The sequence below is a fragment of the Columba livia genome, chromosome 9 (assembly GCF_036013475.1).
Source record: "Columba livia isolate bColLiv1 breed racing homer chromosome 9, bColLiv1.pat.W.v2, whole genome shotgun sequence".
Taxonomy (NCBI): domain Eukaryota; kingdom Metazoa; phylum Chordata; class Aves; order Columbiformes; family Columbidae; genus Columba; species Columba livia.
Window position 1 is genome coordinate 21,354,215 of NC_088610.1, and position 25,521 is coordinate 21,379,735.

A 25,521-nucleotide genomic window follows, 5' to 3' on the forward strand; every position below is an offset into this window, starting at 1 on the left:
GTGGTGTTACTCCATTGCCTTCTTCCCTTGGAGCAGGCTTCCATGCAATTTGGCAGTGTCATCCCCTACTTTCTCAGAGTTTGGAAGGGTGAACAGTGTCCCGTGACCTCAGTGTCATCTGTTCATCAGAAAAAACAGTGTTTTGCTGAAATGATAGTGTATCTTTGCTTTAGTTTTGCCACTTGATTTTTTTTTTTTTGAGCAAGTTTAAAGCAAAAATTATAATCTAGTAGTCTCCTATATTATTTTTCTGTTTATTTTAAGTAAATTTAGTCGTGTCCCTTTGGCTTTGGCCAGTGCGTACAGACCCCATAGTCATGGCATCTTCCTCCCTGGTGACTGTTTCTACTCAGACACACCTTTGCTTAGCTGGTTGTACTGCAATGCTGATCTGCTGCGATATTTAATCTGATTTACGTTACTTAGACATTTGCTATAACCCGTGATACCAAAGTGTATTTATTTCTACTGATCTCTCCAGGGAATGTGTATAATCCATTGTTATTCCTAGGCTAGATATTTGCTGTAATAGCTGCAAACCTCTGTGTGCGACCGGTGTTCCTGCAGATGTCATCTTTAATGAAGCCAGAAGAATTTCTCATTTAGAATTAATTAGAGCTACACTGGGAACAGAAATCCCAGGGAGCATTAGATGTGTAACTCCACACTGACATCAGGACTTTCTTGTGTTAATTCTTCCCCCAATGATGTGAAGATTAACTCCTTAGTGGGACATTGCCTCTTCTGGCCAATCCATCACAGAGGAAATTTATTTGAATGGGTCAGAAGAAGAGACACAAGAGCCTATGTAGGTAGCTCTAGAGCACATCCTAGTGAAGCTCCAGAAAGTACCTATGAGCAAAGGGTACTGAGGGATAAGTTAGAGAGAAAAAAGGGGTCAAATAAAAGAAGCCATTTTGATAGGTATCTGCAATAGGTTTTAGCCCAACTTGTAATAGTTTAAAGTTCTCTGCAGGAGTTTAACAGCAAAATTGTTTTGGTGACATGCTGATATTCCCTTCAGTGGTTTCATCTTCTGGAGGGATCAGAGGTAGAGCTGAACATCCTCCAGAGTTGGACCTTTGGTAGGTGAAGCTACTGGTGTCTAGCTGGCATCTTGGTGGCTTGTATGAACACCAGTGCTTCCAGGGAGCACAAACCCTACTCACCAGCTTTCCGTAACCATCACCTCTCCGTAACCATCACCTCTCCATAACCATCACCCCTCCGTAACCATCACCCCTCCGTAACCATCACCTCTCCGTAACCATCACCTCTCCATAACCATCACCTCTTCGTAACCATCGCCTCTCCGTAACCACCAGTTCTCCACGACCACACGAAGGAACATCTCCAGCACAGGTCCAGGAGATGCGGAGTGGTTGCACCTTGGGTAGGCTGGTGAGAGATGTGGTGTGGCACCAGGGGCTGGTGGTTGCAGGAGATGACCTCTACAGAGAGGTGGGAAGAGCTTCCATCCAACAGCAGCTCTTGGTCCCATCTCAGGCTGGACATCGGTCGCTGCTGCCACCTGGGGTAAATTTCCACCTCTGCTGGAGGTCAGTGCTGACTTTCCCATTCGTACCTGCAAACAACTTGTTTTAAGGATGTTTTTAAAGAACAATTTGGCTTTGCGGAGGTAAATCCCATCTTATTTTTAAAATAACAATATTCTTTACAATGGATTTTTCCCTACCTCTCGGTATAGACTAAGCTTTCCTGCCTTTTTTTTTTTTTGCATGCTGGATTTGTTTGTTTGTTTTGTTAGTTACTTTTTATACATTAATATTAAAAAAAGAATAAGTCTTTAAGACCAAAAAATCACTGTTTTCACTTGTTCTCTCCTTGTCACAAACAAGTTTAGCTCAGCTAAACTCAGCCCAGCTTTGGGTTCTGCAGGTTCTTAGGTGCAATATGTGTGAGTGGGGGGTGAAAAAGTTAAAATATGAGGTGGGGGGGGGGAAGTTAAAATATGAGGTTGTTTTTTATTTTTTTTTCCTTTAAGATATACTTAGTTATATGCTGAGACAAAATATCAGAAAAACAGATGAATAGGCAGTGAAATCAGAGGTTCTTGGGACCCTGGGCTTGCTGAGGCTCTATGAGGGTTTGGGGACCCTTTGGCCAGGCCAGCATCTGTCTGACTTTCGAAGTAGCAATTAAATACTTGTAAATACTTCATTATTCTCAGGAGGACAGAAAAATTGCTGGTATGCTCCCGCTCCTGCCAGCCCCCACTGGAAAGGGGCTGAAAAGCATAGGAATGTTTAATTTAGATAGGAACTGCCTAAGTGGCGGTTAGGTAATTAAAAATACTGAAAAACAAGGACAGGGAATTGCTGGAGAGAGTCCGGCACAGCCACCAAGATGCTGAAGGGAGTGGAGCATCTCCCGTGTGAGGAAAGGCTGAGGGAGCTGGGGCTCTGGAGCTGGAGAAGGAGAGACTGAGGGGTGACTCATTCATGGGGATCAATATGGAAAGGGGGAGTGTCAGGAGGATGGAGCCAGGCTCTTCTGGGTGACAACCAGTGACAGGACAAGGGGCAATGGGTGCAAACTGGAACACAGGAGGTTCCACTGAAAGATGAGAAGAAACTTGTTGGGGGTGAGGGTGTCAGAGCCTGGCCCAGGCTGCCCAGGGGGGTTGTGGAGTCTCCTTCTCTGCAGACATTCCAACCTGCCTGGACACCTCCCTGTGTAACCTCATCTGGGTGTTCCTGCTCCATGGGGGGATTGCACTGGATGAGCTTTCCAGGTCCCTTCCAGTCCCTGACATTCTGGGATTCTGTGAAAAATGCTCCGAAAAATTTTAAATGCATGTTTCCGACTGCATTAGAACAAAAAAAAAGGCACACAAATGGAATCACAAGGAAGCACCTTTGGAAGTTATATTCTATTTTTATGTGACACAAGCGCTCTGACAACCTCAGCTGCGTTTTGGGTTCGATTTGATGTGCACGAGCATGTAGATGACGAGATTGCGGGCAGGAGCTCTACGGAGAGCGGCCAGAAGCCGAGACAGAGCCGTCCGCGGGAATTCCTGCCCTCAGCACATTTCTAATCTTCCACCATCACTTTTCATTTCCTTACCTTGGCCGAAAATGTGCAGCATGAAAAATTTTAATGCAGTGAACTTTACTGAAAAAGGAAAAAAAAACCTCCAAAGCAGAGAATTGTTTATTTATGAGGCTGTTTGTGTTGTACCGACACCTGTAACGACAGCTGCTCACCTCTGTTTCTGGCCATAATGGACCTTATCTCATGGTGGGCACCACCGTGAGTGATGAGCATCATGCACCTGGGGAATGACAGCGTGGGGACAACCAGCGTCTGCTGTCAAAGCCACTTGCTTGAGGAAGATCTTGGTCTTTGGTGAGAATAAAGTTTCCATTTCCAGGCTTCCCCCTGCAGCCCTGCTGGCTAAAATAATGAGAATACCCTAATATCTTGGACCTAAAGAAAAAAGGGTCCCCAGCTGGATCCCCAGCATTTTACCCTAAAAGGGGCAAATTCAGGCTCTGAACCTAGCACTAGGTGCAAAATGGAGCTGCTCCGTGGAGCAGCACCCCATTCTCAGCCAAAATTCAGGATGGTCTGGTCCTGTACCATGCAGAGCAAAGCCCCCACCTCTCTGTAGTTTGGAGGGAGCAGTTAAATATTTAAATACTTAAATATTTGCTGGGCTCAACTGGACTTGCTGGTTTGCCCAACTGCACAGCAACAAGGAGGTTTGTGCCTCCAGGAGTCCCTGGAAACAACTGGAACCCAGATACCGCAGGTTGCATGAATAAATCCAGCGTTGCGCTTGTTACTGGTGAGGGTTGGAAGCCCCCTTGACCATTATTTTGCCTTTAATGACAATAAACTGCGGGGCAAAGGATGCATTTGGTAGTACCTGCAGAGCCAAGGGAGACGAGGCAGGGAAATTGTGATTGACGCTGCGTGCGCGCACGCACTCAGAAATGGTTTTGCTTCCATAAATTTGATCGTCCGCTCAAAAACCTGTTTCAGAGGAGCTAATTAAATATAGGCTTGTCTAATAAAGCAAACGCTGAAAAAGCTGCGTGTACTATCTGCCAGCAGAACTCTCCATAGCTTCTTTCTGAGCTTCTGCAACATTTATAAGTATATGAGAGCACGGCTGATTTGCATGGACTTTGACCAAGGGAAGAAAAGACCCATGTCTGAAGCTACAAATTGGACTATGAGATAAGAACTCTCCTGAAATCTATATGCAATTAAAAGCCCAATCTTCCTTCCTATAGTGACAAGGTTATTGCTTTTATATAGCTGAACAGAGATGAATGAGTCTACGGATTAATAGCACTAAGATTTATGACACTGTGCTTGCCCCAAATATTATGGGAGAATAGCTTTCGGGGTGAGATATTCCAGCTGAATAAATTTGATAGGATTTTTCTATTCCTTCATTTTATTTCAGCTTGATATTATTTGGGAGAGTTTCACTGCATCCAGAGATCCTGTGGTTTGAACAGCTACTAATTGCCCCAAGTATATTAATGCTTTATAAAAGTATTACCAATAACTGCAACCCCATGAAGACAAATGTCATGAAGAAAAACAAAAGGCAAAATATACTATTTTGAAGAACATGAGGCTGCAATGGCATTAAACTCTAGACCAACAATTTCAGAGTAGCTGTGCTGCTTTGTCCCCATCGAAAGGGGTTCTGTCTCTGTCCTAAATGGCATTTCTCCATTACAGTACCTGCAAGCTGGTTGGGATATTGTCTGTAAAACCAACATCAGGTTCCTCTTCATCATTTCAGTTTTCCACAGCAGCACAAAGGTCCCTTTTGCAGAGGCAAACCCTGGTTTGCACAGTTTCTCCTTCAGCAAATCAAGGAGTTCTTCATGTTCCCAGAGACTGCAGAGAACGACGCCAAAACGAGTCACTTCTGGTGGGAGAAATGAGGCGCCAGCAATTGGTGACGACCCTGGAAACCCCTCCGTGCTGTGCTGAAGGCTGAAAAATTAGAGGGAGGAAAATAAAAACCTGCAGGAATTTAAGGGGAGAGTTTGGGTACGGGAGGGATGGGGTGACATGCCCAGGTGGGGCACACAGGGGCAGAGGGGTGAGGATTTGGCTTCTTGTGCTGGAGGAGAGGTAAAAACCATGGAGAGACTCACGTAGAGGAAGAAGTACGGGTACAGACAGAACCCGCTCCTCCAAATCACCCCGTGATGCTGGGCTCTGCCATCATCTAACAAATGATTTAACAAATGATCTGCCATCATTTAACAAAACCATGGGGTATTTTAGCTTGTGGGATGCAGCATCAGGAAATGAATTTTGGAGGTGGCTCTTGTTCCATTGTCATTCTCCCGTGGGAGAAGCCAAATTTTCCTTCCTTAATGCAGCCACAAAGAAGTATCTGTGCAAAGGAAACACTGGGACACCTGTCTGCCTGCTTAAACTCGGCTGCGAATGAGGGTCCCTGCTTGCACTTGCTTTTCCAGTGGCTTTTGTTTTGTTTTGCATTGTTTTGCCTTCCCCTGGCTGCAGAAATCTGGGTCAGCATCGAGCAGCAAAGCATGAGTGCTCAGGAGTCCTGCCATGTACCCCAAAATGTGGCCTAATTTGGTGTCATCAGGAAAAGGACAGTGTTCTAAAAAGGGGTACGCAAGCAGGTACTTGATCTGGGGCAGGAATCCATAAAAAATCCAGGAAAAAAAATTATTGAGTAAAATTTCTTTTCTGGACAGTCCGCACTGATGTTGTTGGAGTTGCTGCTTCTCTTCTCCTTGAGACAGAGCCCATCACGTGGGTTAACCCAACGTGATCATTCATGGCTTTTCTATGCCTGCCAATCCAAGAAAGGCAGGAGGAAGGAGACAGACACTGTGGCTTGGTACTCTGAGTGCGTTCAGTCCAGGAAAACGTGACGTTTTCCATTATTCTCAGGAGCGCTGGGGAAAGAGAGACACAAGGAGAAGGAAAGCTGCTTTTTCCCCTCCATGACTCTGTTTTTTGGGCTGCTTAAAAGGATTAAAAAAGCCACACACAAGACCCAGGCTGTGTCCAGTGTGGAGAGTTAGTCCCAGCCTGTGGGATGCAAAGTCCAGGGAGAGCTGCTGGGGCTCTGAATGGTCACGGCACCACCAGGCGCTGAGTTACAGATACAGAAAGCTCTTATTTTCAGACTACACAGAGTTTCTCCTCCTCGATGAGACAGGAGGACCTGACCCCCCGTTCTGTCTGGGAGAGCCCCAATATTCAGTGTCTTCCCAAAAAGAGGGGTGGCCAGAGCGCAGGAGCAGCTGCAGAAGGGCTGCTGCCCGTTCCTGGTCCTGTGGCACCATCCAGTGGCTGCTGGCGGAGGATTGTCACTTCCCTGTTACCGCCACGCGTCCCTTGCAGCCGGGGTGAGCCTGGGGACCCAGGTGGTACCCAGAGCATCATCAGCCGCCAGCGCTGGTGACTCGGTCGCATCCTTTGGTGAGGAGGTGTCCAGGTCACTGCTGTCACCTGCGAACTGGAGAGGAGGACAGAGAGGGGAAAGGGCAGCAGCAGGGCCAGACCCACCCCTCAAATTTGCACCCTGTGCCCCCCCCGCTGCAAATCAACAGTGATTTCTTCTCAAAAATCAGAGCAAAGAGGATCTAATGTGGTTGCATCAGGACACCACGCAGAAGACCCTTAATTTCCATGGCTTGCAAGTTGTGCCATAACCTCATGTTTCACATTTCTTATTATTTACCTCAATGAAGGTCTAAAATTTCATCACTATTGCAATTAAAAAAAAAAGATAAGTCTTCCCACTATTTGTGCTAAGTTTTCGTTGGTTAATTTTTTCTGAAAAAAGGCAATTTGATTCTGACACTGCCACCACTTTAATTACATCAGCTCTCCCCAACAAATTGAGGTTATGTTTAAGCCCCGTTTCAGTAATTTAATAATTTCGGCATTGCATCACTCCAATTATCTCTGGATTTGTTCCAGGGACCTTTTCTCAATTGGATTCCCTGGCGCTGACTGTTTTGCTCCCAAGTGTGTGAATACTGATTCTGCCTCACCGCAAAGAGGGTGAACGGACAAACCTTAGGGGACGGACAGACACCCGTAAGTGCATGAAGAGGCCGAGTCCCTGCTGCTGTTATTTTGAACTCCCTGCGCACGGATACACCCTGTGGCTCTGCTGATGGGTATGAGCTGACAAAAAGGTTTCACATGCCTTTTTTCCTGGAAATTATGTCACAGAACACCCCCGTGGCTCTTCGTGTGAGATACCTGGAGTTTCCTGGTGGGCTGGCTGGGTTTTGGTGATGTCGAGCTGAAGGCTGGGAAGAGTTTCACCCCGTGGGATGGTCTCCGTGTCGCTGCATCCAGATGTCTCTCCAAGAGCCTTGTCACCGCAGATGTGGTTGTCCCTGCACAGGGCAGAGTGGGTCAAACAGGGAGCAGCAAGGAACAGCGATGGCACAGCTGGGTGAGAAGGGACAGGATCACCAGTGACCCATAGCGAGTTGGTTTCTAGATAATTTAAACTCACTAGGACTGTCTGGAGCATCTTATGAGGAGAGACTGAGAGAGCTGGGGCTGTTGAGCTGGAGAAGAGAAGCTGAGAGGGATCTGATCAATGGGATCAGTATCTCAGGGTGGGTGTCAGAGGATGGACCAACTCTGCTCAGTGGTGCCCAATGCCAGGGTGAGGGGCAACGGGCACAGACTGAAACACAGGAGGCTCCATCTGAACATGAGCAGAAACTTGTTTGCTGGGAGGTGCCAGAGCCTGGCCCAGGCTGCCCAGAGCGGGTGTGGAGTCTCCTTCTCTGAGACATTCAAACCCGCTGGACCCACCTGTGTGATCTGCTCTGTGACCCTGCGTGAGCAGGGGTTGCACTGGGGGATCTACAGAGGTCCTGAAACCAAACCAGCCTGGGGTTCTGTGATTTAGTTACCCCAGCAGGGTCAGGCACACATGTTGCAGGTGGTTAAAGCCACCAGTGCCAGGCTGGGGATGGTGGGGTAAGACTTGTCCCACTTCAGCTCCAGTCAGCAGGTGACACAGCGGCACTGATGGCACTAACCAGGACTGTCCCCACCACCTCGCTGACCCACAGTGGTCACTACAAGAACAAGTCGTACCTGAAACAGCTGTTTCCTCCAGGAAGTCCGGGTCTGATCTGTCTGAGTTGGTCTCATTGCCCAGCACCATGGCAGAGAGCGCTGGCTCTTGCTGAGGGCTGAGCTCCATGGGGCATGGGGTGGGTTTCTTCCCTCCCAGCATCGCTTCTGGGCTGTGCACAGAGAGACAGGTCAGGTATGGGATTGCTCTGGTGACCCCTTCCCTGCTCTCAAAGCAGAGGTGGGGAAGCCCTGAGATGTTCTGGGCTGGGATCCAACCCACAGCAGGGTGGCCCATGGAAAATCATAGAATCATATTGGTTGGAAAAGCCCCTGGAGATCATGGAGTCCAACCATTCCCCCACCCCTGGCACTGCCCCATGTCCTGAGAACCTCATCTCTGTCTGTCCAACCCTCCGGGGATGGTGACTCCAGCACTGCCCTGGGCAGCCTGTTCCAATGCCCCACAGCCCTTTGGGGAAGAAATTGTTTCCCAGATCCAACCTCGACCTCCACGGGCGCAACTTGAGGCCATGTCCTCTTGTCCCATCACTTGCTACCTGGGAGACCAAGAGACCAACACCCTCCATGCTACAACCTCCTTTCAGACAGATAGAAGCCCCACAGTGCCCATGGATGTGTCCATCATATTCATGGACTCAAAGCACTTTGCTGCTAGCATCTCTAGCAAATACTCACCCCCACACCTTGTCTGTGTTTGGTATTGCTTCGCTTGAGTTTAAAAGCTCAATCTGGCTTTCTCTTGCTCCTGGAGCAAGCAAGGAACTACTTTTCCTCAATTACTCTCACCCATGGATGACATCTCTGCTGACATCTCACATCCCCTCCACATTATTTCTTCTGTGCATCGTCTGCACAGTTTCTCCAAGCTTTTATTTTACACCTTTACTACTTTTGCTCCAAAACCCTGAGAACTCCTTCATCCCCTTGCAGAGGTTCTGGGAGGGGAAGAAGGAACTGAACACCAATGAGAAATACCCTGTGGTTTTCTCCAGCACAATACAGTGAGTTCAAACCCTCAGGTCTGACCTTGCCAAGCTGTTTGAGTCAAACCACAGAGCCCGGAAGACTCCAAGAAATTCCTTTTCCAAACAAACTCCTCTGGCAGTTTCCAAGGGTGCTGATATTTGGGCAAGTTGTGGCTGAGGGTCCTGAGCACTGCCTGGAGACCAAAAGGAGGTGATGGGACTCACCGCTGCCATGGGACAAGTCCTCGGTGGGGGCTGGTGGCTTTGGAGGTCCCCAGGGTGCCCCAGGAAGACCTCGGGGGGCTCTGGAGGGAGCGGGCTCTGCTCTGAGGAGCAGGCTGGGGGATCACCAAGGCTTTAGCCTCTGCCGCAGCTGGTGTCACCATGGGCTGTGACCCACCAAGGGACATGGGGCTCTTTGGGCTTGGAACTGGAAGACAATATTGAGAGTGAGGAGAATCACCACCCACGTCCTGCTGCCTTGAGGAGCCACAAAGTGACCTGACACGGGGTTGTGTAGAAGAAAAGGGCGGAAAGGGATTTGCAAGAACCACCAAACCTGTATTTCACCCTATTGGGGCTTTTGGGGACAGCTGATTTTTTTCCTCAATATGTCAGGCCAACCCACATGAAGTCAACACACAGAGTGCAATTGCAGAGATTTGCATCACCCTAAATGCCCTTTCTCTGTCTTGTTGTGTCATAGGGTAAGAGAATGGCATCCTGTGGCCATGGGTGAGTGGCCACAGGTCCCCATGGTTGGTACGTAGAGAGGACAGGAGGTCACCTCACCTGAGATGACGGAGAGGTGCTGAGGCAAATTGCTGCTGAGCTTCTTGCATCGCCTGACCTTCCCCATCACCGCTTGACCCAACTCATCCCTCAGCTGCAGGAGACCAGGAAACTCCTCAGCCTTCTGTTGCTGCTGAAGCCTGAGCAGAGCCTGGAGGTTTCTGTAGGTCCGAGTGGAGATCCCCTTCGCAACCTAGAGCAGGGGGTGGCTGAGGACCCCCATGTCATCCTCCCAAGGCGCTGGGTGGTGACACCGGCCCTCGACAGCACTGCCCGTATCTCAAGAGCATCCAAGCCCTTTCCAAACCCCAAGGAAGCTCTTGCCAGCCCTGACACCCATAATTTCCACAGCACAACGTTTCCCATGCAAAAGGCTCACAATCAGGACTCTGTCATCATTTGTAAAACCCTCATCTGCTTGGGTAAATGACAGCTTAAGAGTAAATCTCAGCTATTTTGGGCAATTTCTAGGCTACAAGGCAAATGAAGCATTTTATCTTAGGAGGTATTTGCAACTCCAGCAGATTTGGCAACCATGAATGTCCTGGCTTGTGGAGATGCAAAGCAATGAGAAGCAAAGGGTGAAGGGGGTGTATGCCTGTGGGCTTTGGGCACCTCTGCTGCTTTTGACACCACCTCAGTGTCCCCAAATCATGCTCACAGGAAAGTGGGGGGGACACGGCAGAGCTCTGGCTTATGTCACACAAACCCAGGACCAGGAAACAATCACAGTACAAGAGGTTCAGTCACCTGCCTTTGGGACCGAACGGCTGCGCCTGCCTGCTCGCTGTCCTTGCAGCGGCTCCGCAGGGTGCTAGGTGGTGGTGTTGCATCGCCAGGAGCTCGGGAAGACTCCTCCGAGGCACTATTTAATATGCTGGGCATGAAAAGGACTTGGACAGTGAAAGTCCCCTTGAAATCCCAGTGGCAGGGGCTGCTGTGCCCTCAAACACCCTCTTTTCCTAGAGGAGAGGGAGCCCTGGGTAATTTAGCATATGAAAGGCTGCTCGTGAGACAGATTTGCTGGAGAGACACTAATAACCAGCCTCAGAGAGGGGAGCAGAGTGGTTTATTGCCTGTGCCATTGTGTGATTCTGCCTCCGCCTTCCCGTTTACCTGGGAAGATGACGTATTGGCTATGCAAAGAAAATTTTGCCCTTTGTATTCATCAAATATCAAGAAATGTATTTTTTTTTTCCTCAGAAAGGTAAAACACAGCTTTTACATAAAGAATTATAAAAACATGAGTTATTTTTCCTGACCTTTTGATGGACTTTCTATTGAGCTCAGAAAGAAACTCAGATTCTGATTTTAAAAGTAATGATTAATGTTACAGAGTTTTCACAGTACTGGATCTGCAGTTCTAAATTCTTCTGGCAGAAGCAAGTGTAACTCCACATACTTCAGTCAAACTGTGTTTGCCTATATCAGCAGACAATTCTGTCCCTGTGCCTGAGAAAGGATCTTACATTCCACAGTCACCTGATCATGTCTCGTCTTTAAACCACATTTTACTACTTGCAAAATACTTGACCCACAAAACCATAGTGTGATTACTCCAGGTGGGGAATTATTATTATTATTTTACTGTTTGTGTTTCAGTTTTTCCTCCCCATAAAAAAACATATAAATCTTTGTGTCCCTGCAAAGGCTCAGGGCTGGCATTGCACATCTGGCACCCAAAGGGCAGGCTTACCCTCTTGACCCCCATGCTCTCCAGCTTTTCCTCCAGCAATTCCTCCAGGATGGGGCGAAACGGCTTCAGGAGGTTTGGGTTTCTCCGTAGGGCTCCCAGCAGCCTCCGCTTCCCAGCCAGGGCAGCAGCCTCGTCCCTGGCTGGAGGGAAGGTGGGTGATGTGGTCTGTGCCCTGGGAGTGGGCTGGTGGGTCCTTCCTCCTCAGCTTTGAGGACACAGGTCCCACCAGTCCCAGAGCAAGTGGCTTGTTGCTCTCAGCAGACACATCCCTCTACAAGGAGTCAACTTCCTTCTCTAATTTAATCATAGAATCTTTTTGGTGGGATAAAACCCTCAAGATCATTGAGTCCAACCATTCCCCCAGCCCTGGTACTACCCCATGTCCCTGAGAACCTCATCTCCACATCTGTTCAACCCCTTCATGGAGGGTGACTCCACCACAGCTTCATTCTGCTGCTCTTGGGACAGGGATGTCCCAACTCCAGTACCCACCTGATGACTCTTCATCAGTCACCACTTTGGTCACCTCCCATGTCACTGCAGGGAAGAAAAAAGCCTGTGAATGTCAAAGAGGAGCCAAGGTCCCAGCACAGAACCAACAACTGCTTTTGCTGTACAGGAACTTCATGCGAGAGGACACACAGACAGATAGATCCCTGGAGAAGCCTCCATGGGATGCTTTTGTGAGGGAGACAGCATACACACTGTGGTCTGAAGTGCTGTTTGCCATGAACAATTCATCTAGACCCACACTGATTCACTTTAGAAGCGCAATCTTTACCTGAAGGTTTGCTTGCAGACAGCAGCCTGATCTGTAAAGAAAGAGACTGGGCATCATTCATAAAATCATTTCTTTGCCTATAATTTTGGGCGACTTTTTCTTTTTCTGCACAGTATGATTATTAAATGCATTTTAAAAAGGAGCAGAAAATAGTGGGCACATGCACTCCCCAAGTGCTATTTCCCTTTAGCAGCCCACACCTGCAAGGGGTCAGCTTAGGGGCTTCCCTTTCCACAATACTATCACTAGTACATCAGATGCCACCCTGTTATACCCATGTGCTACTCACAGGTCTGATAAGGACCAACTTGTAATTTAAAGTGTTGCTCTAGTGATGTACACCCTGGTGGGCACAGTTCATGCTGGATGATATTAATGTAATGCTTCATATTAAACGAGTGCAAAAAAGAGCCAAACGTAGTAAAGCGTTACAGAAATCAGGCTTAGTCTTAACTTAGCAAATATTTTAACGCTACTTAGAGTTAAACATCTGTTTAAACCATCTTGATGAACTAAGGATTACTTTTTTTTAAATTTTATTTCACTTGCCTTCTTCTCCTGGGACTTTGTGACCTTGGGTTGCTCCCTGAGCTGGGTGCTGAGTGCATCCATCTGCTGATGGACACGATCCAGAACTTCCCACTGGTCCTGGGATGGGCTGACATGGAGTGGCTCATTCTCTTTCTTCAACTGAGAGGAGCAAAAAAGGAACAAGAGGACTTGACTATGGCAAAAATGGGTTTGGAGCTACCTCTTGCCTTTACCAGGAAGGTAAAGAACACCTGGATTTGCACTACATGCGCAGCCAGCTTCAAAGTTAGCTGGTGGCAAGCTCGTGTCTTCTCATAGGCCATGATAAGATGCAGCTTTGCTGCATTTTGTTTAGTCTTTCCCCTTGATAACCTAAAAACTGTCCTCTCTTGCCCTGGCCTTTGGAGTCCAGCTAAGGCTCATTTTAAGCTTGGAGAAATTCAGCTTCCCTTTGGGTCCCAAAGAACAGTTGGCATCTTGACAGTTCCCACCCCATCCCATGCTCAGAGGTACCATCCAGAGCAAAGCCTTCTTCAGATGTTTTTAGATGTTGAGAAGGCAACAGATTCATAGGTGAATAAATGTATTTTGGTTATATTTTAGACTACACTAGGACAGTTGTGGAGTCACCACCCCTGGAGGGGTTTAACAGATGTGGAGATGAGGTTCTTAGGGACATGGGTTAGCGGTGGACTTGGCAGTGCAAAGTTAATGGTTGGACTTGATGATCTTAAAGTTCTTTTCCAACCAGAATGATTCTGTGATTCTCTGATTTGGTACTTTGAATGCTTTTTCATGGGGTGAGCTCCTTCAGTGCTCTGGTGGAGATGGGTCCACCTCCATCCTAATGGACCTCCTGGGGTGCACAGCAGGGAGAAGAACACGGATCCCACAATGCTCACCTGTGCTGCCATCCTCTCCCGCAGCTCTGCCCGGCTCCATGTCTGCCACCGCGCCTCATCAGTGTCATCGTCCCACAGGGTCCCCAGGTTGGACGTGGCCACCTCTCTGGCCTGAAGCTCATGCAGTTTCTGGAGTGGGAAGGAGAAGGAGCCGTGTGTCCCACAGGAGCATCCACGTTCCTCCTGGGGAAACCCACCTTAGCCAGCCACTGCCTCCCTCCCCAAAACACCCCAGGACAAGGACATGAGGCCTCGTTGGGCTGTGAAAGCATAAAGCCACCTGGACCAGGTGAGGCAGCAACCTTGGACATCCCGTTGCCTGTCCTGAGCAGCACACGGGGGGCTGACATACCCCCTCCATGGCACTGCTCCTGCTGGCCACGTCCCTGAACACTGCGAGGAAGAGACGCCTCAGACCATCCACCTCTCCATGCAGCTTCATCCTCTCCTCCTCTTTCCACCTTTCCAGATCTCTCCTGCCCTCCTCTTCTTGCTGGCGAGCTCTCTCTGCTTCCTAAAGGGAGTGGAAAATCAGGCAAGCGATGCCCTGGCTGCAGAGCAGAAGCTCCAAGTGCTGCGGCAGAAGCCCTGGTACTGGCAGCATGAGCACCAATGCTCTCATTACACGCAGAACCTGCCTGCACCCTGTCAGGGGCAAATTTTCCAAAGAACAAAGCAGGAGCCCCACCATAAAATATTTTTCAGCGCCTTTTCCACCCCTGCTTTAAAAATATCCCTTGTTTCATCACTTCTTCTCCCATCGTTTACCCCAAACAGGCGGCAGTGCCATGGCCCCATACCTGCTCCCTGCGCAGCTTCTCCCCATCCCTCTGCAATTCCAGCTGCTGCTGCATCTCCCGCAGCTTCGCCTTCAGCTCCTCCACCTCGGCTTCCATCTGCTCCACCTGCTGCTTCATCTTCTGCCTCTCTGCAAAGCTCAGGGAAACAGGCATCATCAGCAAGGGTGCGACCCACTGGGATTCTGCTTTGAGGGGGTAGGTGGAATCCTGCTAAAATATGGAGCAAAACCACTGCAGTGCTTCAGGGTGGCGAAGCGAGTAGCTGAGCTGCAGCAAAAACCATGACAAATGCAGCTATGTGGCCTCAAATTGTTTTTTATTTCCATTTATTTTTTAATTGTTGTAAACTTGGAGGGATCAGCGGCTCGTGGAGCAGCGTGGCTTTGCATTCCAGGCTCCATGGGGCAAGGTGCCTCTGGAGCAAAGCTCAACCTGCTGCATTGCATCAGCCCCAGGCTGGGGTTTCACTCCTGCCAGCAAACAGCAAAAGCAGCTGTTTTATCTGCCAAGTTCAAGTGCTGGGTGCAGGCAGTAATGAGGCTGTAATGAGGCTCCATGGCTCTCAAACAACACATTGTACCTGCAGCTTTCAACATGTTTTGCAAAGAAGCATCAATTCCTCGGCAAAAAGGGGGTGCAGGGAAGGTGAACCCCTTTCCCACTCCAGCAAAACTATCTCCCAATGTAGCTCCACCCCCAGGTCTTATGAAATTTCTGGGTGGAGAAGATCCTTAGGGAAACCAAGGTGCAGAGATGAGCTTTAAATGCTCACACAGTCTTGGATTCAGCCATGTGTCCTACCTGTGCTTGAGGGAAAAGGCAGCGAGCATTCAGGAAAACATTCACAGAGGAAGAAATAAGTCATAAGAAGTTGTCTTTAACCTCCTATGGTCACTCTCTGGTTTCCAGCATCCACATCCAAAGGGGGAAAACCCGCCTGGGGAAGCGAAGGGAGAGAATTGTCCTGGTGCTCACCAGGCTCGGTGGCCTCGGGGTGCCGGCGCTGCAGGTGGGCTTGCAGGAAGGAACCGTCCACGAAGGCTTTATCGCAGAGGTGGCACTGGAGAAGGGGGGGGGAAAGTCAGCAGAGGGACTGTGATCTGCAGAAATGGGTGCTCCCCGCATCCCCTGCCTTGCAGACAATGCTTTGCTGCTTTAAAGTAAAAGGAGAGACTGCACACGATGTGAGGTGTTGGAGGTACATAGATGGAGGGTGTTAGGGGTTTCTTCTGTCTGAAGCCGAAGAAAAAGCCCTTTAGGGATCAGGAGAAGGCAGAAGCCAAGATGCTGCAGGGATAAGGCTCAGTGTTGAAAAAATAAATGCTGCTTTCCCCAAGAGAACAATAAGGTGACCCAAGCAGCAACGAGGTTCTGGTTATAACAGGGTCTGGCTCTGGAGGAAGGGAGAGCTGCACTTCTGGGGATGACAAGGCTGTATGAACATAAATCAGCTGGCTGTGGTGGCTTTTTGCTCTCCAGGAATAAGTGGAGCACAAGTGTGATGGGAGCGGCTGAGGGACCTGGGGGGTTCAGCTGGAGAACAGGAGCTGAGGGGAGACCTTCTGATCTCTGAACTGCCTGAAAGGAGCTTGGAGCCAGGGGGGGTCGGGCTCTGCTCCCCAGGAACAAGCGCCAGGAGCAGAGGAAACGGCCTCAAGTTGCGCCAGGGGAGGTTGAGGTTGGATCTGGGGGACAATTTCTTCCCCACAGGGCTGTGGGGCATTGGAACAGGCTGCCCAGGGCAGTGCTGGAGTCACCATCCCTGGAGGGTTGGACAGATGGACATGAGGTTCTCAGGACATGGGGCAGTGCCGGGGTGGGGGAACGGTTGGCCTCAATGGTCATGAGGGTCTTTTCCAACCAAAATGATTCTATGAAGAACACGGTCTATGGGTCACGCTTTCCCCCTGACACCTCCACAAACCTTGCAGCAGGCGCTGGGGCCAGCTCGCAGGAGAAGCTGCTGCGTGACCATCAGCTTCTTCCACCTCCTGCTGTCCTCCTTTGCCCCACGGAGCTGTGCTGCCTGTTCCACTGCCTGCTCCTGCCCGCGGGCCAGCTCGGTGCGGGTGGCTTGCAGGTGCTGGGCATGGGTGGCCAGGCTGGTCCCCAGGCGCTCCTGGCAGTGCAGCAGGTACTCGATGCTCAGCTGGGCCATCCTCAGCACCTTCAGCAGGATGGGGTCCGCTGGCCGCCCACAGTGGGGACATCGTTCCCCGTCCAGGTTGCAGAAGGTGAGGGCGGTGATATGCTCCTGCAGCGTGGCCAAATCCACCTCCCGGGCCACCCGCTCCACATCGATGGCACTGAAGCGACGCCAGTCCACGCTGAGCCGGCGGGGCTGGAAGTGGAAAGGGTGGATGTCCACTGGGATAACAAGTCCTGGGGACACCCCCGGCATCCCCACAGGCTCGTGAGTGTCTGCAGAAAAGGGCTGGAAAGCAAACGGGACATGTCAGGGCTGTCCCCACCACTGTCCCCCAGCTCCATGGTGGCCCCTATCAGCCTGAACACACTGTGGGCATCGGGGAGTGGGTCAGAGCTCATCTTGCGTGGCGGCGAAAATAAACCACCTTCTTTTTCCCTCCCCATCCAGAACTGCTATCTACTACTTTGCCAAATTCTGCAAAATAAATAAAAATCTGCCAGTTTGTTCACCATCTGCTTTGGTAAGGGAGACTTGTAAAAGCATCGCATTGCAACTCCTTACAATAACCCGTTCTGAATGGATTTGTAAATCCCTCCTGACTGTACCTGTTTTGGGGAAACAGAATTAGTCTGTTTTCAAACAATATATGGTGAACACGGAACATGCTTATATCACAACACTGCTGCCTTGCTCAGACTTAATCCCAGACCATTTCCAGCAGTGGCATCTGCTCATTTTCCTAGCTGTGTGCTAAACCATAATTAAACAATTGTATTTAAAATACATAGTTTTAAACCTGCCGTATGTTCTCAGTCTCTAGCGAGGGATTTGCTGCTTCCCCCCCCATGTTACAAATTCCCCTCTGCTACACCCACCTGCCACTTCTAAGAAATGTCATTTTTTGCTGCGAGGCCACTCACCATGTTTTGGGGTGCTGATGGGTCCCCGCAGAGGCCGAGCGGCACACGGTGTCGGTGTGTTGGTGGGTGTTGCTGGGTGTGCTGTGTACACGACTCCTGGACAACCTCCTGCAAAGCCTGCAACCACTTTCGTGCTCAGGAGACACAACAAACAGGGTCAGGCAACCCAGGGAGACGCCAAATAACCACGTGCATGGTGCGACAAAGCTGAGCTTTGCTAGGCTCCCCAACTTAGAGGAGGAGCAGGCGGCGCTTATCACTGCTTGCAGCAGCAAGAGTGCCCAAATCAGCTTTTTTTGGCCCTAATTTCAGTAGTTTGCAAGCAGGAGGCTCCGAGGCTCCCATTGTGTCACTCCAAGGCTCAGCCTCACCAGGCACAGGGGGTGCCAGTGACACAGGGCACAGCAAGGGGCTGCCAGGCTGAGCCGGCCCTGTGCACAGGGTTTTCCAACCCAGAGACACTTTGCATGTGTCCTGCGATAAAATAATCCTATTCTTATCTTTTCTTGATGCTGGAGCAATCACAGGGTTTCCCAGAAGTTATCTGGGGTTGCGCAGGGTGGAGCCCGTTGATGCTGATACCGCAGCTGGTCACGTCCGCAAGCCCGCGAGCAACTTCCAGCCCCTGGGACTGGTTTTCCAGCCCTACCCCAGGGTCTCCGCCACCTTCACTTCATTGCTCCATCCGCACGATGCTGCCCATGTCCTTGCAAGGCTGGGCTGCTCTCGGTCCAGCTTAGCAGCGCTCAGACCCATTGCAAAGTCCTCTCTTGCTCTCAGTCTCCTGCCCTGTATGAGCCCCTTCACATCTTTGCCTCTCTCTAGTCTAACTTGTCATGCATATAAATACCTTTCTTTTCCCTGTAGCTTCGTCTCCCACTGGGGTCTCTCCCTGCTGCATGTAAATACCAGGCATCAATGACTGCTCTGAACTAGTCTGGACTGACCTGGGTGGATCTTTTAAGCACTTTTTTAGCTCTACACCAATTTCACCCGACTCTCTCTTTGTTCTCACCCTTTTGTCTCCTATTCCGCCACCTCGATACAGCAGGAGACTGGAAAGCCTTGATTCAGGGCTGCAGCTAAGCTAGGAAGAGGCCACACACTGCTGCAGATGTGAAATCCTCTGGGAACGGCTGTGGATCAGTGTGATATTGTAGTTCACCATAGTTTCCCTTTAGAGGTTGCTCATTTTTCAATTTTTTTTGGTTCATACTTGAAAACAGCAGCTCAGGAAGTCCCTTCCCTTCCAGGCTTGTATAGCCAGCAAGGCTAATTTTTGTTGTTGCTGTGATATATAGACTGTTAACAGCACTGCAATGTCAAACAACCCAATTCATTGCATCAGGCAAAGTGGGGTTTACATATATGTACATGCATACATATATATACATGGGTGTAAAAATAGCCCTGCCTCATAGCTGCATGTTCTGTCTGTTGGGAAATGGCACAGGGTCCTTGCAGGTGAGGTTTTGTTGCACGAATGAACCACTTCTAAAGAGGAACGGTTTGCAGGGAGCACTAATTAAAACCCCCTAACGATCTACTGCATACCCCAGGAGGTAGAGAGGTTGCGTAACCTCGTTAATATTAACAAGGTCTTCATGCACCAAAGCCAGTTGTGTTTCACCTGGATGTTAATGCCAACCTGCTTCTTAGCAGCACGGCTGTGGGTGCTGCAGCCTGCGGGGTTTTCCCCTCCAAAATTCTATGTATAAGGTCTCAGACCATGCAAGCGTGGCCTCAGCGGGATTTCCGTTTCCACTCCACCGTGCACAAACACATCTCTGCTGAAATGCTGGCGGAGCTGGCTCGGAAAGTGCGATGGGGTTTCATTTTGCAGGCGTGTTTGCTGTCCCAGCTCACGGGGCTGGGCTGGGCTGGGCTGTTGCACGGTCCTTTTCTCTGCAAGCCTCAGCCTTTGGCAGGGAAATGTCTCTTTGTTTCCTTCTCCTCGGCCACCCTGGGGCCCTCCTTGTCCTCCTGAGCTCTTCAAGGGCTTTATTTTTTGCTCCCTGCGAAGTCTATGCATGGCCCAGGTGCTACCCTGTCTCCCTGAAAATAAGACAGGGTCTTATAAGTTTTAGAGCAGAAATTAATAATACTATTTTACATGTATAGATGCCTGGACACTATTTAAATTGACTTTTTTATATTTTGAGCATCCTCAAAAAATCACACTAGGGCTTAATTTGGGGGAAAAAGGGCAGACCTGGGAGCCTGCAGACTCTGGGAGATGCTTTATCGTGATGCAAAGGTGCCAGTGGATTCAGACTCTGCTCCAGCGGCTTTGTCTGGACCCCTCCCGCAAAAAACCATCACTGCCCACGATTTCTCAGCTTCTCCTCTTGCCAAAAATATCATCTGAGACTCACGCCAAGCAGCAGCAGATTGATAATTACTCAGGGGGCTGCAGGAAAATGTCCCCATGCAGGATCTGCGCTTGCTCCCACTTTTAGCCAAAAGACCTGATAGCAAAAAACAGGCAGGAGTGGGACGGGGTGGGAGCTCATTTGCAGAGGACAAATGAGAGAGCCGAGAGCCGAGACACAGAGCAGAAAAACGCATGATACTCACTTGTTGCTGGAGATAAAGAAAAGAGCGGGATGGTGGGAGGAGGATGGGGCTGTCCGGAGGGAAGCTGGGAGGGTTTTTTGGGCTGTAACACCCCTCCCCAGCCCATTAAAGGCAAAGGCACGGAGGAAAAGCAGCTCTTGCTGCCCAAGGCGGGTAAAACCTGTTGTGAGAGCGGGGAGCAGAACTAAAGCAGTGTGGAGGGCATTGGGGTGTGAATCTCAATGGCCCTGGGCTGAACTGGGAGGGTTTGACCCTGGGAAAGGGAAGAACAAATATCGCCCCGTTGAAAACCCACTGCCCTTATACTGTTCAGCAGGGCCTGTTGTGGTAGGACAAGGGGTGATGGTTTTAAACTAAAGGATTCAGGCTGGATAAAGGGAAATTGTTGCCCTGAGGGTGGTGAGAGCCTGGCCCAGGTTGGCCAGAGAGGTGGTGGATGAACCATCCCTGGAGACATCCCAGGCCAGGCTGGACGGGGCTCTGAGCAACCTGAGCTGGTGAAGATGTCCCTGCTCATGGCAGGGCGGGCACTGGGGGAGCTGGGAACGTCCCTTCACCCCAAACCATCCTGTGATTCTATACTGGTGCAGGTCCAGTAACTCCAGCAATTACTGGTGGGGACACAGGGCTGGTAGGAGGCTCAACCCCTGTGTCCAAACACAACACCACACACACATAAACCCTGCGTGCAGCGAGTTTTCCTCTCCCAGTTAATCCTTCTGCCACTTCTAGCTGCAGCAACCGGGCTGTGGGTCGCAGCACGCTCATTAGCCGCGGTGTTGACAGAAGATAGCATTGTGCAGATGGCAAACATGTGAGGACGGGCAAGCGATCCACCCCCGCCTTTCTGCTCCCGAGTTAAAAACAGCTGCTCAGACAGACTAGGAAAAGATTTGCAAGCTGGGCTGCTTTTTAGGGAGTTGGGTGGATACGCATTACCCTGGGGAAAAAAGTAAATGCAAGGCGATGCATTGCTCTGCAGTAGGAAAATAGTCTCTAGGTGCCCTGCTGGGGTTAAATGGCAATTTTATTTTGCTCCGCATAATGGATGGATAATCCCCCAAATTAAGCAGCACGGAGGGGAGTTCAGAGAGGCTGGTGGGCTGTTTTGGCCCGTGGGAATGGCATGTCCTGTGTGCTGGCAGGAGCAAACCCTGTGGGAACCAGCACCTTTGGGGTGAGCAGGATGTCAGCGAGAGGGAAGAAGACCGAAAAAACGCACCACAGGAAAGGAAAACGGAGCTAAAAAGGCAAAAATAAATGGCACAGGTGACCAGGGACTTTCTAGAGCTGCTGGACCCCATGCAGAGAGGTTGAAATGCATTTATTGCAGAGGGATTTGAGAGATGTGGAGGGGCATCCCCGTTGTTTCTTGGTGCCTCGGTGCAGCCCCTTTCTGGAAGGAGCCAAAGGAGAAGTGCAGGGGCACAGATATTCACAAAATGGGACTCATTCTTCAGGGGCGTGCAGGGGAAAGCAAGCTCGGAGGAGTGGTGATTTATTAACCATTTTATTTTCACTTGAACTGCTACAGTCCCTCTCAAAAACGTAGGGTGTAAAGGTTGTGTGAGAAAAACACAGATTAATGAAAAGACAGTGGTTTGGGCTTCTCTTTGTTAGCAACTCCTGTCAGCCATCCTCTGCTATACATGTGCACTACACTTGCCTCAGAGGCTTCACCCCAGTCCAAAACCCATTGTGTTTGTGACTTTTCTGACATGTGCAGCTGCCAACAGCACCAAGAGGTGCAGAGACTAAATCCCTCCCAGGAGGCCACGGATCTCTTTAGGAACTTTTTCCTTGGAAAAGCTCGCTGGTAAGGTCTGTGAGTCCGTTTGATTCAGGAAGGTTTGGTCCATGAGCACCTATAAAGAAGCAGAACTGAGGCAGAAGTGGCCTTAGTGTCACTGGAGGCTATGTCGGATGGATACCCACCACCATTCTGCACGTGCTCCTTAGCGTCCCAAGGGAGGAGGGATGGTGGTTATGAAAAGATCTGTCTTTCTCCTGCAAAACCAGCTACTGGCATGGGTGGTGACTGTATTTTGGCCCCAGGATGGAGAGGACTGGAAGGGTCACCCCCCTCCTCCTTATGCCACATCACACAACGTCCTCAGACTGTGTGAAGTCCCTCAGCTCCGCGTTTTGGATCAGGTCCTCGTATGTGGTGGGGCAATAGGCTTTGTACAGCTTTTCAACCAGCGTGTTGCTGCCCGCCACCACGGCTCTCCGGTTGCGGTTCATGAAGTTCCACAAGTGGAGCGCGTAGGAGTGGTTGAAATTGGGGCTTTTGTCCCACACCTCGTAGTACCGGCCCCAGGCTGGGTACGGGATGGGGTAGAAACGCTGGGGATTGAGGAAGGAGATGTTCCGGCAGCTGTGGTCCTCGGTGCCTTTGAAATCCGTCAGATTGCAGATGGCTTTGAGCATCCTCGTCATTAAAAAGGGCCCCTGGTTCCCCCAGATGTTGCCGTTGTACTTGAGAACAAAGTTCTCCATGCAGTCCCAGATGAATTTGTGGTGGGCAGGGAAGCCGAAGATCCCGTTGCTGGAAAAGCGTGATTTCTGCGCCGCTAGGAAGCTTTCCTCGGGGATGGGCCTGATGGAGATGACATCTGTGTCCATGTAGATGCCCCCGTACTTCCAAATGAGTGCCAGTCTGCTGGCGTCCGAGCTGATGTGGACCCAGTTCTTCTCCTGCTCCGGGACTACCTGCAGAGTTGGAAAGGTGAGACAGCAGAGAATGGACCACATCCATCCTTTGGATGCAAATGGCCCCATAAAACCACACCTGTAATGTCCCTGCCCACCCTTTCTTCCTCCAGCTACTGAATTTTATTGGAATAAGATAAGGAGGCAGTGCAGAGCAATGCTCTATTAATATAAATGAGTGCAGGAACATTTCACAGATGCTTTGATGGAACCTATGACGTTAAATCAATGATACCATGAATCACTGCAGGCTATTTCAGTGAGACACAACCCACTGAAGACACTCCCAGCTCTTCGAAACAGGCTGGAGGACTTTTTTGGTGCTGTCGGTATTTGAAGTAATTTTTTTTTTTCACAGAATCACAGAATCGACTGGGTTGGAAAAGACCTCAGAGATCATCAAGTCCAACCCTTGGTCCAACTCCAGTCCATTGACTAGATCATGGCACTAAGTGCCATGTCCGATCTCAGCAGAAGGAAGAGTTTGGAGGAAATATTCCTGCCCTGCCCAGAGATGGAGCCAAACAAATTTGACAAAAGCTACTTGCAAGTAGTTCGCCAGGAACTTATGCCCAGGGTGGAGCTCACGACATCCCACCTTGGGTTTGCACATTGCAAAACTGAAATTGCTCCAGCGTCTTATCTACTGCGGGCTCTTTTGGTGTGCAGCAGCATTAGCGAACACCCAGATGACTCGGGCAGCACATTTTGTTCAGCCAGCTTCTGTCAAGAAACATTACTAAGCGATGTTTTATCAAAACACGTTTGCAATCTATTTTTACCAACAGTTCCTTTGCCAAAAAAAGCTGATTCTCCAGATAGGGAGGGGAAACGCTGATAGTGTGTTCAATAAACAGATAGATGAATACACTGCAAAACATGGCAAAAATGAATCTGTTCTGAACCAAAAAGTTTAAAGTGACTAACTTAACATAGCCAGGCTTGCATTCCTCCATTCTTTTTAAGCCTGCTTCAGACCATTTATTTGCCTATTTCTCCATTTTGCCCTTATTATAACTCTCACCTCATTGTACCATTGCAGCAGAGGGGTCTCCTGGAAGATGGTTTCCATCTGGAGAGGAAAAATGAAGACATTCTTCATAGAAGACAAAAGCGAGAAGGCTGCGTAGCTGGAGTTCAAGTCAAAGGCCGTGTCGTTCGTAAGTCCCTTCATGAAGAGGATGATGGGCCGGTCCTGGTAGATCCTGGCAGCAGACTCCACCGAGCAGGACACCAGCGGAGGTGGCTCCAGCCGCTCCGTTGTCTCCAGGAAGATGATGCTTTTGCCGAGGTTCAAGACCTGCTCGGGTGTCAGGAAGTGCTTGGACATAGGCATGTAGGAGAAGAAGCAGCTGGACAGCAGGGAGATCTCGTACAAAATGCCCGAGATGAAGAAGAAGCAGAGGCATATCTGGATTTTCTTCAACATTCTTGCTTTCCCTGGGCCTTTGGGAACATGCCTTGTACATGGATGCTAAGGTGAGACAAGGAAAGGCAAAAATAAATGCCAGGGTTATTACTCAGCGGGACTGGGAAATGGTAGGACATGGCTTTGAACAGCGTAGAGTGAAGGCCAGTTTGGTGAAGCTCATGTCTTCACCCCAGGAAACAAGTCCAGCAAGATGCCTCATGGTGCAGAGAGCTCTGGCCTAGGGGCTGAAGTGTTGGGGTGACACCACCTCATCCCCAGCCAGGCAGGGGGGACCTGGAGAGGTCTTGAAGAAGGGACACACAATTAAGTCTCATTAGGTTGGCAGAGAGTGAAGGACCAAGAAGAGCAAGGTGAGACAGATGACCTCTCCCATGCTAAGGCAAGGACCCTCAACCCCATCCCTGGGGCAGGCTGATGGAGCAAACTGTTCCTCAGCACTGCAGCATCACGTCAACATGTGCTTGTCCACGAGCAGGAGATGTCCAGGGGACCTGAAGAGCAAAATGTGCCAGAGGAATTAGGTGGCCAAGGGGACTGTGAATGCCAGCGAGGAGAAGGTCATGATTAGAGTTTAGGATGTGTCAGCCAAAGTTAAAGCATTAGCATGGAGGCATCAAAATCTTCTTCCCAATCTGCCCCTTCTGCTCACTCTTCAACCCTGAAGGCCATGAGGGACTCAGGTCTTGCAGGGTTGGAAGCTGCATAAGACCAGAAGCAGATGTCAGGATAGGAAGCGGATGGTTTTGTACGAGCATGGAACTAGGACCTACCTGGATTATAGCTCTGACAAATCCACGTTTCCATCTTGTTTGCTTGCCATGACGGCGGCAAGCAGGCTTCTTCGAAGCCCAGCTCCCTGGTGAAGACACCCAAACCGTCTGGAGCATGCAAAGGGCTTTCCGAAGGCAGGAGACTGATGCACAGAGGAACACGGGCTCCGCTGCCGGCTGAATCTCAGTGCCAGAAACAGTTTGAGGCCAATGGGACCCACCTAAAAGGGCAAAGAAATGGCCGGTTTTAGGTGAGACCCATCTCATGCCTACATCAACCCAGCTCTTCATTCCTGGTGTCACCACAACATGAGCCCACTGAGTTCCTGCTGGTAAGAGGCAGGACTGAATCTTATCTTCATTGCATTCTTTGACAGGCTCA

General features: G+C 49.9%; 2 protein-coding genes across 5 annotated transcripts; both read right to left on the bottom strand.

The window, feature by feature from the left end:
* Positions 1–159: 159 nt before the first annotated feature.
* Positions 160–20,274, bottom strand: DZIP1L (DAZ interacting zinc finger protein 1 like). Of its 4 annotated transcripts, none has more exons than XR_010474762.1 (16): positions 17,649–20,241; positions 16,504–17,013; positions 15,555–15,639; positions 14,580–14,707; positions 14,132–14,293; positions 13,780–13,908; positions 12,896–13,036; positions 12,347–12,377; positions 12,058–12,102; positions 11,566–11,705; positions 9,870–10,062; positions 9,303–9,507; positions 8,110–8,261; positions 7,252–7,391; positions 4,729–6,496; positions 160–1,585 (listed from the first exon to the last, which is right to left on the bottom strand). XR_010474762.1 is itself a non-coding variant. In XM_065074246.1 (16 exons), the coding sequence occupies exons 2-16, from the start codon at positions 17,649–17,651 to the stop codon at positions 6,359–6,361; spliced, it is 2,202 nt and encodes a 733-aa protein (XP_064930318.1). In that variant the 5' UTR covers positions 17,652–17,782; positions 20,226–20,274; the 3' UTR covers positions 1,966–6,358. The 4 variants fall into 4 exon arrangements, 2 of the variants coding, with proteins under 2 accessions (XP_064930319.1, XP_064930318.1); XM_065074246.1 differs by lacking the exon at positions 160–1,585 and having other exon boundaries at positions 1,966–6,496; positions 17,649–17,782; positions 20,226–20,274; XR_010474761.1 differs by lacking the exon at positions 160–1,585 and adding an exon at positions 2,680–3,420.
* Positions 20,275–21,726: 1,452 nt separating this feature from the next.
* A4GNT (alpha-1,4-N-acetylglucosaminyltransferase) lies at positions 21,727–25,384 on the bottom strand. Its single transcript, XM_005501624.3, has 3 exons — positions 25,140–25,384; positions 23,962–24,411; positions 21,727–22,937 (listed from the first exon to the last, which is right to left on the bottom strand). Exons 1-3 carry the CDS (start codon positions 25,254–25,256, stop codon positions 22,326–22,328), a joined length of 1,179 nt encoding a protein of 392 aa, XP_005501681.1. The 5' UTR covers positions 25,257–25,384; the 3' UTR covers positions 21,727–22,325.
* Between the last annotated feature and the right edge of the window lie 137 nt (positions 25,385–25,521).